Source organism: Mya arenaria, chromosome 14 (genome assembly GCF_026914265.1).
Source record: "Mya arenaria isolate MELC-2E11 chromosome 14, ASM2691426v1".
NCBI classification, from domain to species: Eukaryota; Metazoa; Mollusca; class Bivalvia; order Myida; family Myidae; genus Mya; species Mya arenaria.
In genome coordinates, this window is record NC_069135.1 from 2,802,993 (window position 1) to 2,817,886 (window position 14,894).

The 14,894-nt window shown below is 36.4% G+C and overlaps 2 protein-coding genes across 7 annotated transcripts; one reads left to right on the forward strand and one right to left on the reverse strand.

Annotated features, from left to right (window-relative positions):
• Nucleotides 1-69: 69 nt before the first annotated feature.
• LOC128217372 (BTB/POZ domain-containing protein 6-B-like) lies at nt 70-6,845 on the reverse strand. The gene is made up of 4 exons (XM_052924496.1): nt 6,706-6,845; nt 2,305-2,488; nt 1,794-1,879; nt 70-1,420 (listed from the first exon to the last, which is right to left on the reverse strand). Exons 2-4 carry the CDS (start codon nt 2,476-2,478, stop codon nt 301-303), a joined length of 1,380 nt encoding a protein of 459 aa, XP_052780456.1. The 5' UTR covers nt 2,479-2,488; nt 6,706-6,845; the 3' UTR covers nt 70-300.
• Nucleotides 6,771-13,809, forward strand: LOC128217371 (alanine aminotransferase 2-like). 6 transcript variants are annotated; one of them, XM_052924491.1, is made up of 4 exons: nt 6,771-6,804; nt 8,903-9,074; nt 9,465-9,646; nt 9,956-13,809. In XM_052924491.1, exons 2-4 carry the CDS (start codon nt 8,925-8,927, stop codon nt 11,070-11,072), a joined length of 1,449 nt encoding a protein of 482 aa, XP_052780451.1. In that variant the 5' UTR covers nt 6,771-6,804; nt 8,903-8,924; the 3' UTR covers nt 11,073-13,809. The 6 variants fall into 6 exon arrangements, with proteins under 6 accessions (XP_052780451.1, XP_052780455.1, XP_052780450.1 ...); XM_052924495.1 differs by lacking the exon at nt 6,771-6,804 and adding an exon at nt 6,866-6,986; XM_052924490.1 differs by lacking the exon at nt 6,771-6,804 and adding an exon at nt 6,925-7,062.
• The last annotated feature ends 1,085 nt before the right edge of the window (nt 13,810-14,894 follow it).

The window sequence follows — 14,894 nt, forward strand, 5'->3', positions numbered from 1 at the left end:
ACAGCCACTTAAAAAACAAGCTCACACGATTTATTTCCCTTATACGTGAAAAGAGTAAGTCACAACACATCGTGTTTATTCTCTATCTAAGCGATTTTAACAAAATGGAACAACAATTCGTTGGCATGCGTAAATCATGTCATTTAAAACACAAGGGGTGAGGCAGATCCATATATAACTGAAAGACAGTGGGAGATATAATAACGATAAAACATGTAATAAAATACAACGCTTAACAACAACTACTGAATGGCCGTATACGGGTGTAGTCAAATCACAATAAATGTTATACGGCAGAGGTTAGTCTGTGGTCGAGAACAGCAAGCCCGGGATCTGTCCGATTTTCACATCAGTCCCATTCCTACTGTGTCTTGTTTTCGAAAACGTAAATCTGACGTTGTTCACGTCGACGTTAACTTTACCGTTGAGCCCCTGATAGGTGTCGACGCCCCCTGCGTTTGTGAGTTTTGTCGTGACAATGTACTTTTTGTCTTCTTCCAGCGGAATCGCGTTTTCAAATAGGATAACGTATGTGAGTTGCTGCTCCGTTGTTCGAATGGACGTGTTTATTTTCACGAGTTCGGCGTCAGCGTTATCCAAGACGCACGTCCTGACATCATAGCTTCCCTCGCCGATGTAGGAGCCGTAGACTAGTATCCCGTGCAGCCAGATCTTGCTTTCAACGCTGAAGGCGATGGCGTCCGTCTCGCCGCCACAATACCAGGAGCCGTCCTCGCACACGGCTGAGAACCGTACACACGTCTGAATGGACTTGTCGTCTGGGCTGGCGTCAGTGGCGAGTTTTGTATGCGTCTTCTTGCCGCTGCGTTTACCCGAGATGGCACCTCTTATGTTTCTAGGTTTTGTCTCAAATACTTTTGTTTGAGCTCCTGTTTTGTAAAAGTATTTAAACAATTCCAGTACTTCAGTCTCTATTAACAGCGAGTTTTCTGATACAACGTTCGTGAAATATGTTTTGTCTAGAAGAGGAAACCTGACCAAATATAAGACGTCGCCGAGAACTGTACGTAAATTCTCTGATGATTTATCTAGGCCCTGATTATCACATTGCTTTTCTGCCCAGGATGTTATTGCAGCTAATGTCGTCTGCTCATCACATTGTAAATCGTCTGATGACAGCACTAGTCTTGCACAGTCTTTACAGAGATCAGAAAACGTATCAGATTGTAGAACATCAGGCGCATTACGCTCAATGAAGTCCACACATTTTCTCCTATACGTTTCCTCTGAATAGAAGTGAGCCTGTTCTAATATGGAGCACACGTTGTCCACCGTCTGTCCGTCAGTCAGGAACGTGAGACAACGTTTCACTAGCTGGTTGACGCCGTATTTCTTACTGGCGTATAGGAGGGCCAGAACGTTCTCGCCAGTAACCTTTGTCTCATCTGAGTACATAAACCTGCAAAATCAGAAACCTTTAAATTACCATTACGCAGAAGTTAAAGAAGACAGGCATGAGAAAAAAGAAGAAGTTTGTACCATAAAAAGACATTTAATGATTTAAATAATTTAACGGAAGTTAGGTATGTGTATCACACAGCCTTGATTATTCTCTATCGTTGAAAGAGCATATAAGCATTTATCCGAGGATAGATTCTACGTTAATGGAGAAAAGAACATGTATACACATAGGATTTAACAAGGACAGCGTTTCAATGTATACACATGTACATGTAAATATGAAATATATGTAATATATCACATAATAATAGACTGGTAAGCTACGACAATCAATATAAAACTATCAGTATAAAAGTGTAGTCTCATCTCACTCAAGCAAAGACTTGAAAGTGGCAATGTCAATGTCCGGAACTTCGATGGGATCACGACCGTCCGCGAAGTCCCCGCTTAACATTGCCTGTAATAGCACGAATAAAAGACTACAGGAGTTAACAGGAGTGTTTTGATACATACAAATTGATACGTACGCATTATTGCTGTTTTTTATTGTTTTAAACTTGCACCTACCGGGGTCTTTTTCCAGAGTAATACTACCAATGCATTATTTACGGTCTTGATGGCGAAAACTTATCGTGTTGTTTTCGTTCCATGTCTCTACATACATGTAATGCATACACTTGTGTACATAGATCTTCATTAGTTATTTGCTTCATGTTTTGAACAATTATGGTATATGCGACAATTTCAAGATGAGTTCTTAACAACCATAACTGAATCACAACTGACTATTTTTGGTATATTTTTTAATTGTTATTTTTTTCAAAGAGGGGGAATGCGCAGAATTTCTTCAGTTGTTTTTTCTCATATAACTTCCAATTATACCTGAAACACCGGACTCCTACAGACGAGAATGAACTTGTGAGCGGAGACGCTTGTTTTCTCCTTGCCAACCAAGAACAGGACATCAGTGGAGATCCCTTCCGTCAGCATGTGTCGGCAGGCGTCTACCAACGAGAGGCCGGCCTGCCAGTCTGCGCCAGCATCGTTACCGGTCATTATATCCTGTCTGAATAAATGACACAAGAAACACGTTTGAGAAAGTGTCCGATATCCGCAAATTTGCATTTTAAAGTTCGTCACAGTTCGTCCTAGCTAACGATGTCACTCGGATAACAGGCAGAGGAATATGCAGTTACCATGCAATCAATATTCAGGACAGCACAACCACCACAATCACCAACAACAACACCAACACTGTGACATAGTAACTATAAAAGACAAAACTGTGTGAATGTTTTATTTAGATATCATCATCATCATCATCATCATCATCATCATCATCATCATCACCATCATCATCATCAACATCATCATCACCATCAACATCATCAACAACATTGGCGGACAGGATTTAAAATCCTGGCATGGTAGTACTGGCACCAGCCCCTAGATCACCTTATAGAAGAACTTGCACGGATGAGCTAGGCTTAAAGGTTTTGCAGCATCTGGGTAACGCAGCCGGTGGGCCTTGTTATATAGTCGCCGGTGATGAATCTGGCTGCTTGCCATTCTTCAGCAGTTCTCGGGCTAGTGCTTAGGTTTCTGCGAAGAAAGCCGGGAGTCGAGTTGACGTTTCACATCATATTGGTGATATGGGAGGCCCATTTGAGATATTGTGACAGCAAGTTATAGATTTTCAGCGGTTAAAATGTGGTTGTCTAGTTGATAAAATTTTGATGATTTCTGGTTGATTCTACGTTATTTAATCTGCACTACCAATGTACTAGTCCATACTTCTAATTGTCGTAGGGCTGTCAGACTTTTCAATCCCAAGACTTTTCAACCCCTTTGTCATTTGTGAAATCAAAGACTTTTCAACCCCTTTGTCATTTCAACCCCTAAAAGTGCTAAGACTTTTCAACCCCCCTTAAAACAAAGACCTTTCAACCCCTAATAAACAAAGACTTTTCAACCCCTTAATATCACACCTTTTACTTGATAATAAGTACAACAATACGCAATAGATTTTGAAATTTATTTTAAAAATTAAGAATATATTAAGAAAACAATATAACAAACTCAAAATATACATTCTAGAAACACATGATAATACAATCTCCCTAAATTATTTACATGGAAAAAAAAAATGCATGACTGTTCATTTAGCTGTCCAATTGCTTAGAAATAAACCTCCCTGAGGAAATCCTCACACAATATATCATGTGCATTGTACTGCTCCCACAATTAGTTGAAACAGAATATCTTTTCTTTATGTTTGTCCAAAATACATAGAACTAAAAACATTTTTAAAACACAAAATGAGTTGAACTTAAAATAAAATTATTCATGTTAATATTTCAAAATATCTATTTAGCAGAGAAAGTTTAAGAAATACGAAAGTATACATTGAGTTCAAAGTTGTTCAAAATGTATTATACATTGAGTTTCAAATGCTATCAAATTCCAAAAAGAATAACATAGAATAATAATTATGTCAGCCAAGATGAAACATTTCTAAAGTGTGAATAAACAACATTATGCCAATTATCAAAAATCTCTGGAAGAGAATAAACGATCTTTATCACTAAGAGCTAAATGCTTTTCGAATGTGTTGATAAAATGTTAAACATAACTTGGTGTTTAAAAAGATTTTATAAATGTTTTTTTTTTAAGTTAAAAAAAACACATTCTATTATGAAGTGGTATATATGTAAAAATGCTATAAGCGTAGTAATGTTTATGCATTAAAGAATGGAATCAAGATCACTCATCCTTTAATGGGCAAGACGTGTGACATGGTCATAAATTCCTTAGGGATTAAGGGGCTTCATAACACCTTTAATTTAGGTTATAGTGACTTGAAAGTGACAGTTAATTAAGGTTGTAATACCCTGATAGCCATCATTTCAAACCATGAGAAGCTTGATGAATATTTTGTATGATTTCCGGACTTAAAAACCCAAACGAAAATAAGCTTAATTTTAACTTATTACTCAACCCCAATTCCCAGAATAATTAGATAATACATAATTGATTACATTATCAACAACAGAAATCGAACTGTACTGAAATAGCAATATTGTACTAAAACAATATGTTTTGACCGCTGACCTTTTTTAAAAGCAATGAAAGTTTGATAACTGTTAAAGTGGAAGTTTGTATAGGTGTTCTACAAGCAAAATATGGAGTTTGTTCTGTAAATCCTTCTTTGTGTTTATTTTCTTTTGCAATTATTCAATTTTGTTACTTAAAGAACAAAAGTATGAACATAACTTTGTCCATTATAAATGTTAATTCGTTCAAATATGTAATACACTTAGAATAAAACATCTTTTGGGGGTAACCAGGCATCAAAATCTGACTTTACTTGAACTTATTACACTAAGATAAATTATGTGTATGGTTTTCAGAGTTTCATAACCCAACCCAGGAAATAAACTTAATTTTAACTTATATTACACTACGATACATTATTATTAAAATGACAACTTCTATGCAATTACTTTCTTTTGCAATTATACCAGTATTGTTTTGTTATCTAGACAACAAAAGTTTGGTCAAACGCATTTTTAACTGTATTTCAATAACAATGTGTTAATTGCTATAATTGACGTGTGCTCTAAAAGCATTAAAATAACAAACACTTTTATTTCCAAATGAATGAATGTGTTAAAGTTGTATGCAAAAAAAATCAAATAAAAGGGGTTGAAAAGTCTTTGATTTAGGGGTTGAAAAGTCTTCAATATGGCTATTAAAATAGTTCAACTAGGGGTTGAAAAGTCTTTGATTTAGGGGTTGAAAAGTCCAAACAGGTAGGGGTTGAAAAGTCTTTGAAATAGGGGTTGAAAAGTCTAAGGGTTGAAAAGTCTTCGTTTTTTGAAGGAGTTGAAAAGTCTTGGGGTTGAAAAGTCCTGCTCCCTTGTCGTAGATCTTGTACTTCGTGGTTTTTGCAGTTGCTGATATATATAGCAAAGAGTCGTGGTGAAATAATAGCACTGTGGACTTGAGCGACTCCTGGCGGTCGTTGATGTGGCAAATAAAAAGTAACGGACACACCACAGTACCTTAATTGTGATCACGAGGGAATCGACGGGGCCTGCCACTGATTCTTCGACTTCAAGACTGACAACTTTCATACTCCTGTCGGTGAGGATCACTGAGCCAATTGTTTATGTTGCCTGTAACGCCGTATTGCTCTAGTTTATTTAATACTCCTGACTGTCTGCAGACACCTTTTCGGTGGAAGACGCCCAGAGTCGAAGAACTTGCTGAAATCCAGTATTGCCATGTCTAGTTGAGTACCTGGGTCAGTCTTGGCAAGAAGATCGTGGACTGTTTTTATAAGCTGGGTTTCGCAGGAGTAGCCAGCCCGGAAATCGTGTTTCAAAGAAGTAATTAAGGATATTATAATGGGATAGCCTGAATATGTCACAGTCAACTTAAAATGTGTTCTAGTACATGTATTTTACAAGTTACACAAGTCAGGGATACAGGTCTGTAGTTTTCGGCTAGGTGTACGTCGCATTTCTTGTAAATTGGTGAGACAAAAGCATTTCTCCAGTCAATGTGGAGCCTTCAGGTGGCGATGGGAAGGTGTCGGGTCAACTCGGCCCAATTACCTTTTTGGCCTGGTCCAAATCGGCCTAGCCCTTTTCGGCCTACTTTTGAAAGGAAGCTTGCCTGCCTATAAAATGCCGACTGGTATTATGTTGCCATTTTGGCAGGGAGCCGTTGACGAAATACCAGTTTCGAGCAATGCTAATGAAATGCCTTAAATTGTGTGGAATAAGAGCTAACATCATGTAAGCATACAATGCATACTTTCAAAAATCCACAGATCCAGCAAGTTTACAAGCCCTTACTTTAGTTACAGTGTCATAAACGATTATCTATTGCCGCGTGTCAGGGACAGAATGTCACTTCGATATTAATGCCGCAACTTGTCAAAATACAAGGGACAGGGACGCCCGAATTGCATGATTCACATTATCTATACTGAAGTCAATATTTGAGTTCAGTATGTATTTTAAATTATAATGCATGCATTAACAACGCTGAGGTAACAGCCGAATGTACCACTGCCGGCATCATGGACAATGCGGCATGCGTGCAGGGATATAATTATGGTACTTAATTAGGTGATACATAGTTGACGAGCAACAGTCATTAAAATCATGCCGAGATAAAAAGAGAGACAATGGTAATACACACATGTAACCTAAAATTGAAACAGAAAAATAACCGATGAACATGCATGCTCCATGTAAAATGAAATTAATATACCTGGAACAAAAGTGGGCGTGTCCACTATTCCTAATCTCACGAACAGTAATATTTTGTCCGGATATGGTTTCCGGCTACTAACGTGTTTCTTACAGGAAGGTAATATTTCGCTGTTTTTATTTGAACTAATCAGATCAAAAGCATGTCATATATGATACAATTATTGATATTTCTAGAACTGATGAATATATCCCTTTTGTCTGTGTTAAAAATCGTATGTTTTAAACATGATCGTTGAAAATGAGTTTACGTGATTGTCTGAAAGCGGGGACACAACACCGGTAATGACCTCGACCTTTGTGACAGAAGTCAGCTGGTGCAGTATTTTACAGCTCATTTGTATTACTTATTTTGAAGGTGACAGTCATCTAAATACTGATCTCTTATCTATAGTCTCTCTTACATGCGTATGTGAAGTACTGGACATAAATTAAATAAATATCAGGTACAAAATCAAGAGGTTATAACCGTACACACCAAAAAAAGATTATATTTACATAATCAGCCGGATGAGTTATACAACGTGTATGTGTATTAGTTTTGAGATTAAATGCTCTTAAACTAGTATATTTTGAAGTATGGCCTGTAGAATGATAGGGGTGTGGTGCACTAAAATTATCCAGTATAAAGTATGAGTTGCACATTAAATTGGTCAGCAGCTGTGGGAAGTCCAAATAATTGTACTTTGACGGATTTTTTTAGATTTTTGATATGGCAAATCCTTCACGTACAAATTGTTTAGTATCAAAAGTGGGTAGTTGTTCCGATCAGGATTCCGGGTTAAAGCATATAGCGTCTATAAAATATCATAAAAACAAGAAATATTACCAGATAATGTTATTTTATATTAGTTCTGTACACAAAAAAATAAATACCCAACTTATAATTATGAGTTTGACGGCTTTTTTTCATTTCATTCTGTCAAAACATAACGATATATACATGAAGGGCACCTGCAAGGCTTTAGGGCACAGTTTTAAATCGCTCGGAACATTTCGGCCATGGCCGAGTTGTTACGATTGTAAAACGAGGTCTATCTCGAAGCTTTGACGGAGGAGGCCGAGCTATTACGATTGTATCGAGTTGTTCCCCTTCACATAATTGTTGTCTGTGTCAAGTCAACTTTCGTTTTATTGGAAAGGTAAACAACTTGTTTTAATGCATTAAATGCTTGTTTAGTGCAAAATAACATTTCACTTACATAGTAAAATATGAATATAACTCTTTATGATCAATTTCAACCATAAAATACTTCACTTAAAACAATTTCAATATTTTTAAAACACCCCCGTTTTTTGCACATTCCCGTTTAGACGTTAGGGATTGGAAGAATCCCGTATAACACGTCTATTATTTTAGACTACAGCTGTGGGCTGTTTAGAAGCAGCTGCTGTGTTAGCTAAGTTATTTTAAAACTCTTTAGTGCTCTGGTGGTCCTGGCTTTGAGCCTAGTAAATGCAGCAGAGTGAATCTCTGACCCAGATTCGGATGAAATTGCAAGCTATTCTTAACCGTTAAATCTATATAGTAATGGCAGCTTTGGGAAAGCCAACATATTGATTATGTTAAAAACCAGTCAATTGTAACCACGGCCCCCCCCCCCCCCCCCCCCCCCCCCCCCCCCCCCCGAAGGTCCGGGGATAGCAGGGGAAATGTGTTTTTACCTTCTAGGAGGGCCCGCAGTGCCAAGTGCATGTGGTGGTTTTGATTTCGCGCCTGGACATAGCGGGAAATGGGCCTTTCCTACATGTAGGATGTACCTGGGGGGGGGATTTTAGCAGCAGTTTGTTTCTGAAGGGTGGGGATTTTACCTTGTATTGGCTGGACCGAAAGTCAAAGTCCCGGCTACTTCCCATACCTGTGGGGGGCCATGGTTATTGACTGGTGCATTTCATCGTTTTCATTCATGTATACTAATAGGTTAAGAGATCAATATTTGCAAATGTAGTGAGCCAGATGATAGAAATATATCATCATATTCTCTATTCAAAACAAATTTTACAATTGAACCATATTTTTTGGTTAAGATGTAGCTTAATTTTGTAAATGTTTTGTTAGATGTTCTGTACATTATATCTTATTAAAATTGGTAGACATTATGGGATACTCAGAGAAGAACGTACTTGCTTTATTTTACACAAATGAAAAAAACTACCATTTTCTTTTTTTCTTTTATCATTTAATTTTCTTTATTCAGAGTTGGTAAATAAGATAAAAAGATGGGTGACGAAAAACGTGTATTGACGATGAAGACAATAAACCCACGTGCTGTGGAGATGGAGTATGCAGTGCGAGGGCCGATTGTAACACGGTCAGTCGAACTCTTAAAGGAGCTTGCAGCTGGGGCACAGAAACCCTTCTCTAAAGTTGTAGGTATTCTAGGGTCAAGTCTTAAATGGTTTAAGGAATGCATGTATTTATTCAGAATCAGTAATACCTTATCATATTGCAATCATTATTTAACACCAGTAACCAGGTTTAAAAACGAAAAAAAACACTTGGATATGCTGGTGGCTTCGAGTATTTATTTTTTCTAAGCTTTTAAAATTTGCATTTACTCCCAGAGTATTTACTTCAAACTTCATATACCAATAGAACTGATTAAGGATTAAGGTAGATGTCAGGAAAGATATCTCTGTCTGCAGCATTTTGTTCAGTTCCAACCCTCTGTCAAGATGCGAAGGAGATACTGTTTATTTGGTGGGGATATGGCAACCTATGTCTGCTCTTGTTCAAACAAATGTTTGTTTTGGTCATAGTTACCGGCCAACATTGGTGACTGTCACGCCACTGGTCAGACTCCTATCACGTTTATACGCCAAGTTGTGGCCTTATGTACCCTACCAGACCTCCTCAACTCCGATTCATTTCCTGATGACACCAAGCAGCGGGCTCGCAGGATCCTTCAGGGCTGTAAGGGGCAGAGTACCGGCTCATACAGGTAAGATTGATTAATAATGATGAGTTACTCCGAGTTCTTTTTGCATTTTGTTGTAAAAAAACAGTTGGCAGTGCATACAATTTTTTTTGTGTATGCATTTTGTTTATGATAATTATCTTGCAAATAATGCAATTGGAAAAAAAGTACAGTGCTGAGTACATGTGGTTTAGTAGATGTTTTGTAAAATGTATTTTGTGTTTAACATTCTGTGTTTAAAATTGTTTTATGGCTGATGGTTCAGAAACATTTTATTAAAATTTGGATGGTTTAAACAATTTGCTTTAAGATGTCCATTCACTTGTATTTCAGCGCTTCCCCTGGCATAGATGTTATACGGCAAGATATAGCGGATTACATCACAAAGCGAGATGGTCATCCTTCACGGCCAGAGGACATAATTCTCAGCACAGGAGCCAGCGACGCCATCAAAACCGTCCTAAACCTTCTCATGACGGGGGACAGTGGCAACAACAGAGCGGGGATCATGATTCCTGTACCCCAGTATCCTCTGTATTCAGCAACCCTCACAGAGTTCAATGCCTGTCCCATTCCTTACTACCTAAATGAGGAGAACAAGTGGAGCTTGGACGTATCAGAACTAAAGAGAGCCATTGACGAAGCAAAGGGCAAATGTAAACCCAGGGCCATCTGTGTAATTAACCCAGGAAACCCAACTGGCCAGGTGCTGTCTAGAAAAAATATTGAGGACATCATTAAGTTTGCTTATGAAGAAAAACTGATGGTTCTGTCTGATGAAGTATATCAACACAATGTCTATGCAGCAGGGTCAGAGTTTTTCTCTTTCAAGAAGGTCATGACCGAAATGGGGGCACCTTACTGTAACATGGAACTGGCCTCATTCATGTCTGCGTCAAAGGGCTACATGGGGGAATGTGGCTTCAGGGGCGGGTACGCAGAGATTGTCAACCTGCAAGCTGATGTCAAGGCCATTCTACTCAAATCTATCTCTGCAAAGTTGTGCCCGCCAATTCTAGGACAGGTTGTCATAGATACCATTGTAAATCCACCCCAGCCTGGCGAACCATCATATGAAAAGTTTAAGAAAGAAAAGCAAGAGGTTCTTTCATTACTTAAGAAAAAGGCTGTTCTTGTTACAGAACTATTCAACTCCATAGAAGGAATAACCTGTAACGAAGTGATGGGTGCCATGTATGCGTTCCCAAGACTGCATCTGCCAGAAAAGGCTGTTGAAGCAGCAAAACAGAAGAACCAGTCTCCAGACTTCTTCTACTGCTTTCAGCTGCTGGAGGAGACCGGCCTGTGTGTGGTTCCTGGAAGTGGGTTTGGGGAAAAACCAGGAACTTACCACTTCAGGATCACCATACTTCCGCCACTGGAAGAGATGAGAGCCGTCCTTGAGCAGTTCAAGCTGTTCCACATGAAATTTCTCCAAAAATATAAGTAGAATTAAGTATAGAATTGAAGCTTAACTTAGGTCACAGTATTTCTATCTTGATTTGAATAATGAAGCTATGTGTGTATGGATCATCGCGGGAGTAGACTGCAAAAAAAAACGCCCACTGGGAAACACTCATGTAAAATTACAAAATGATAAACAAAAAGTTAAGGATTTGGTATGGGTTATATGTTTTATGTAAATAACTTAAGTTATCGGATGTTATCATTATTTTGTAATAATGATAACCTACACCTACTTGGTAGATATTTACATATACAATAGTGTTTAAATGATAATTATGTTCATGATTGCCTTTTGTTGAGTAATATGCTTTGTGTTTATTGATATATTCTGAGAATATTTTTGTCTTCTAGCAGGCAACAATGTTAATCTGTATGGAAACCAAAATTGAAGTAGAAATACAATGTCAATTAATTTGACTTAAAATTCCAAAAGATGGTTTTATTTACAAAGTAATGCATGGCGAGGAATCACTCACTTTCCTTGGAAAAAAATGTTTGTATATTTATGTAAATTGTGAGAAAAGATTCTTGTTTGTTCTTACCCAAGTAGAACTGAACTTTCGTGGACTATAGTGTAAAATCAGTTGAAAATGGTTTTGGTACTAATAATGACTGTTGTGTATGAAAGTGCACCTGCATCTTCTAGAAAATGTTCAACCGGCTTACGGGATCATCTGAATGCCTTAATATAAAAGCCTCAGGATAAACTTTGTGTTGTACGAGTCCATTTTATAAGTACATTGTACATAATGAACAGTGCTATTGGTTTAGTTAAGTATAAGTGACAGGTTTTTTTCGCTTATCTGAGCTATGACTAATTTATACACTTGACTTATGTATGTTTGAACGTAAATGGCATGCATTTATGAAAAAAACAGAATATGATAATTATTCTTTAATAAAGATGGGCATTATGATATTCTTGTACAAACTTACACAGCATTTCGCTTTATGTGTATGCATTTATAGAAAGGTCAATCTTGATGAGTTGCATTTTGTTGTAAATATAGGCAGTTAAATATTGACTATAAAGACTGTGTCTTTAGAATCTGTTCATTTATAACCTTGTTGGTTTTGCTTACAAAAATAAAGCAGAGTTGTTTGTCTGTTTTTTTTGTGCCATGGGGTCAAACCTTTGTATCCACTGTTATTTTATTGTTTTATATATTTAAACAAAACCATTTTACGCTTTATTTTGAAAATATGTACCATACTAATGAAATGTAAAATTTCATTGGGTGTAATTTTGTTTGATGAACCTTTTTTATTAAGCTGCTTTGAAATGTAATCTCTTTCATTAACCCATCTAATACAGGGGAGCGTTGTTGGCAGTAGCAGTCAAAGGATGTTTCACCATCTCAGACTTCAATCATTATTTAGATAATGTAGCCTTCCTTATTCAGGAGAGTTATAAATTATAAGTATATGGGCATTCTGTTGATGTTTTCCTTTCTGCTTCTTTTTACATAATTCTTATATTACAACTGACTCAATGACTATGAATAGTTATGTATGAACATTGGAAACATGCTGTATGTACGGTAACAATATAACTTTTATGAAGGTTTGTTCATTCCTGTACATGTATGTCTGGTTTTATTAGTTTACTTGAAAGTGACACTCTTATTCAAAATCAAAACATACACATGTATAAAAAACCTAAATTTTGAGTGATAAACCTTACTAATTACTGCATTTATGTCAAATATTAATTTTTGATAACAAGATTGTAAACATGTATTTCATAGCTGAAAATGCCAAAAAAGATTGGTAAAAGATTTACAGTGATTTCCCATCGTTGCATAGGGTAGAAAAACTGTGTTTTCTGCACCTTTCTTTCAAATTAAACTCTGTATCCTTGACATTTAATTATTCTTTTTGGTATATTTAATCAATTGTAGTAATTGTGGTAATTCGTATTTGGGAGTAAAAGTGCATCTTTAATAAAGCCTTACTAAGGAATCTGACCAACAAATAAGCTAGTTCTCCATTAAGTCTATGAACCATTATGTTCAATACTGATGTCTGGTGACCCCATGTAATTTTGATATCATTTGGAAAAGGTATTGCTGACTGATAACTAATACAAGTATGTTATTTAAATGACCGAAACTACATTCTAAATAAAGTTATTGAAGTTTGTACTTTACACCTTATTTACACCTAATTTCAACAAGGCATGTGAAATGACCCCTTTTGCATTTTTTGAAGGCCAATTAAGTTTATAATTATGTTATATTATGTTCTTTTTTACATTTTTTTTCTGCTCATAAAACCCTTTCAAATGATACCAAACTTCATAAGGGGTCAGAAGGCATGGAAACTTAACATGTGTCTGGATTTATCTAGATTTTACTAATACGTGCTTTGATCGTCTGCTTATGTTGGCATTAACTACTTTTTGTGTTCTTCACTTGCTTACTGGTATTTTTACTAATTGTTGAAATAAATTCAGAAGAAATGAAATTGTAATTAAATAATGACAAAACTATAGACAGTTGTTAATGAACCATTTTTAATTTCTTATTATTATGTTTGTTTAATTTGTTTTGAATTTTAATTATGCAACATCTTAATGTTTCTGTGTCTAATCACTTCAAAATATTATTTGTCAACATAATCAAGGCAAATGAAAAAAATATGTAATCAATATATTTGACTGGTTTCTTTGTGCTGGCGCCACGCTTCCAACTTTCTTATAATAAAGCTTTACAATTTTCCCTGTGGGTGTTTTCACTCCCCACTCTGATGAAATGCACATTCAGCCTTCGAACATATGAGAGATTTCACAACGCACTACATAACCGGTGACGGAGTAAAAAACAGTATGACGACTTCAAACTTTGACAATACTTTGCAGGTCATTTCTTAAATGGTAACTTTGTTTGATAAAAAAAAATCAGATCCCCCTCCCCCTTCCACCCACACACAAACAATTTGCTCAGAGTATTTTGCGGAATTATGGTCCTTTATAACAATACAGTGTATATAGAATCTGCGCGCGCTTCATCTTCTAACACCTGTCCGGATCTCAATGAAACTTCACATTACATGTATCAATATCAATCCTAGTATGGCATGGCGTTGGAAGGATTCGCTAAAAACTCCAGGACGGAAATTTCAAAGGAGTGATTCCTATCAAGCCTAGTGGTGCATGCCGTCATCAGACTGTGCTATGAACAAATTTCACAGAGTTATGACTAGTGTTTGAAAATCGGACTCCATTTGCTATCGATAATTGAACCGAATCGGACCAAGCATTTCGATTTACTATCGGACAATAATCGAAAGTTTATAATACCAGTAAGAAAAACATTCTTTATACATAGTATCATCATGATCATTTAAATGGTTAAACCTGGAATCAGTACGTGTAATGCTATTTTCAGGCATTTTGCAACAAAAAGTAAATTTCCATAACCTTTTTCTGCCTTTAATTACTTAATAATTGTACATCAATTGCAAAGTGATTCACACTGCATCATGTAAGTTATTTCAGCATTTCATCTATGTAAAAGCATATTAAATATTTGTGATCCAGCTTAACATTCAATAACCTGTTATATTGAACAGTTCATTAGAATAACTTAATTTCATAAAACCTTAAAAAAAAGAGCAAATTAGTTAATTACAAACGATACCAAAAGGTTTCAAAAAACAGAATGCATCGAGCCGGGATCACCGGTATTTTTAGGTAAGACCAAACCCACTACACCATAGAGACAGGTTATTGAAGAAGGTTTTATGAAATATATGAACAATTAAAAACAATTTGTAGCTTTGGGAGAGTTTGTAAGTTTTTAAG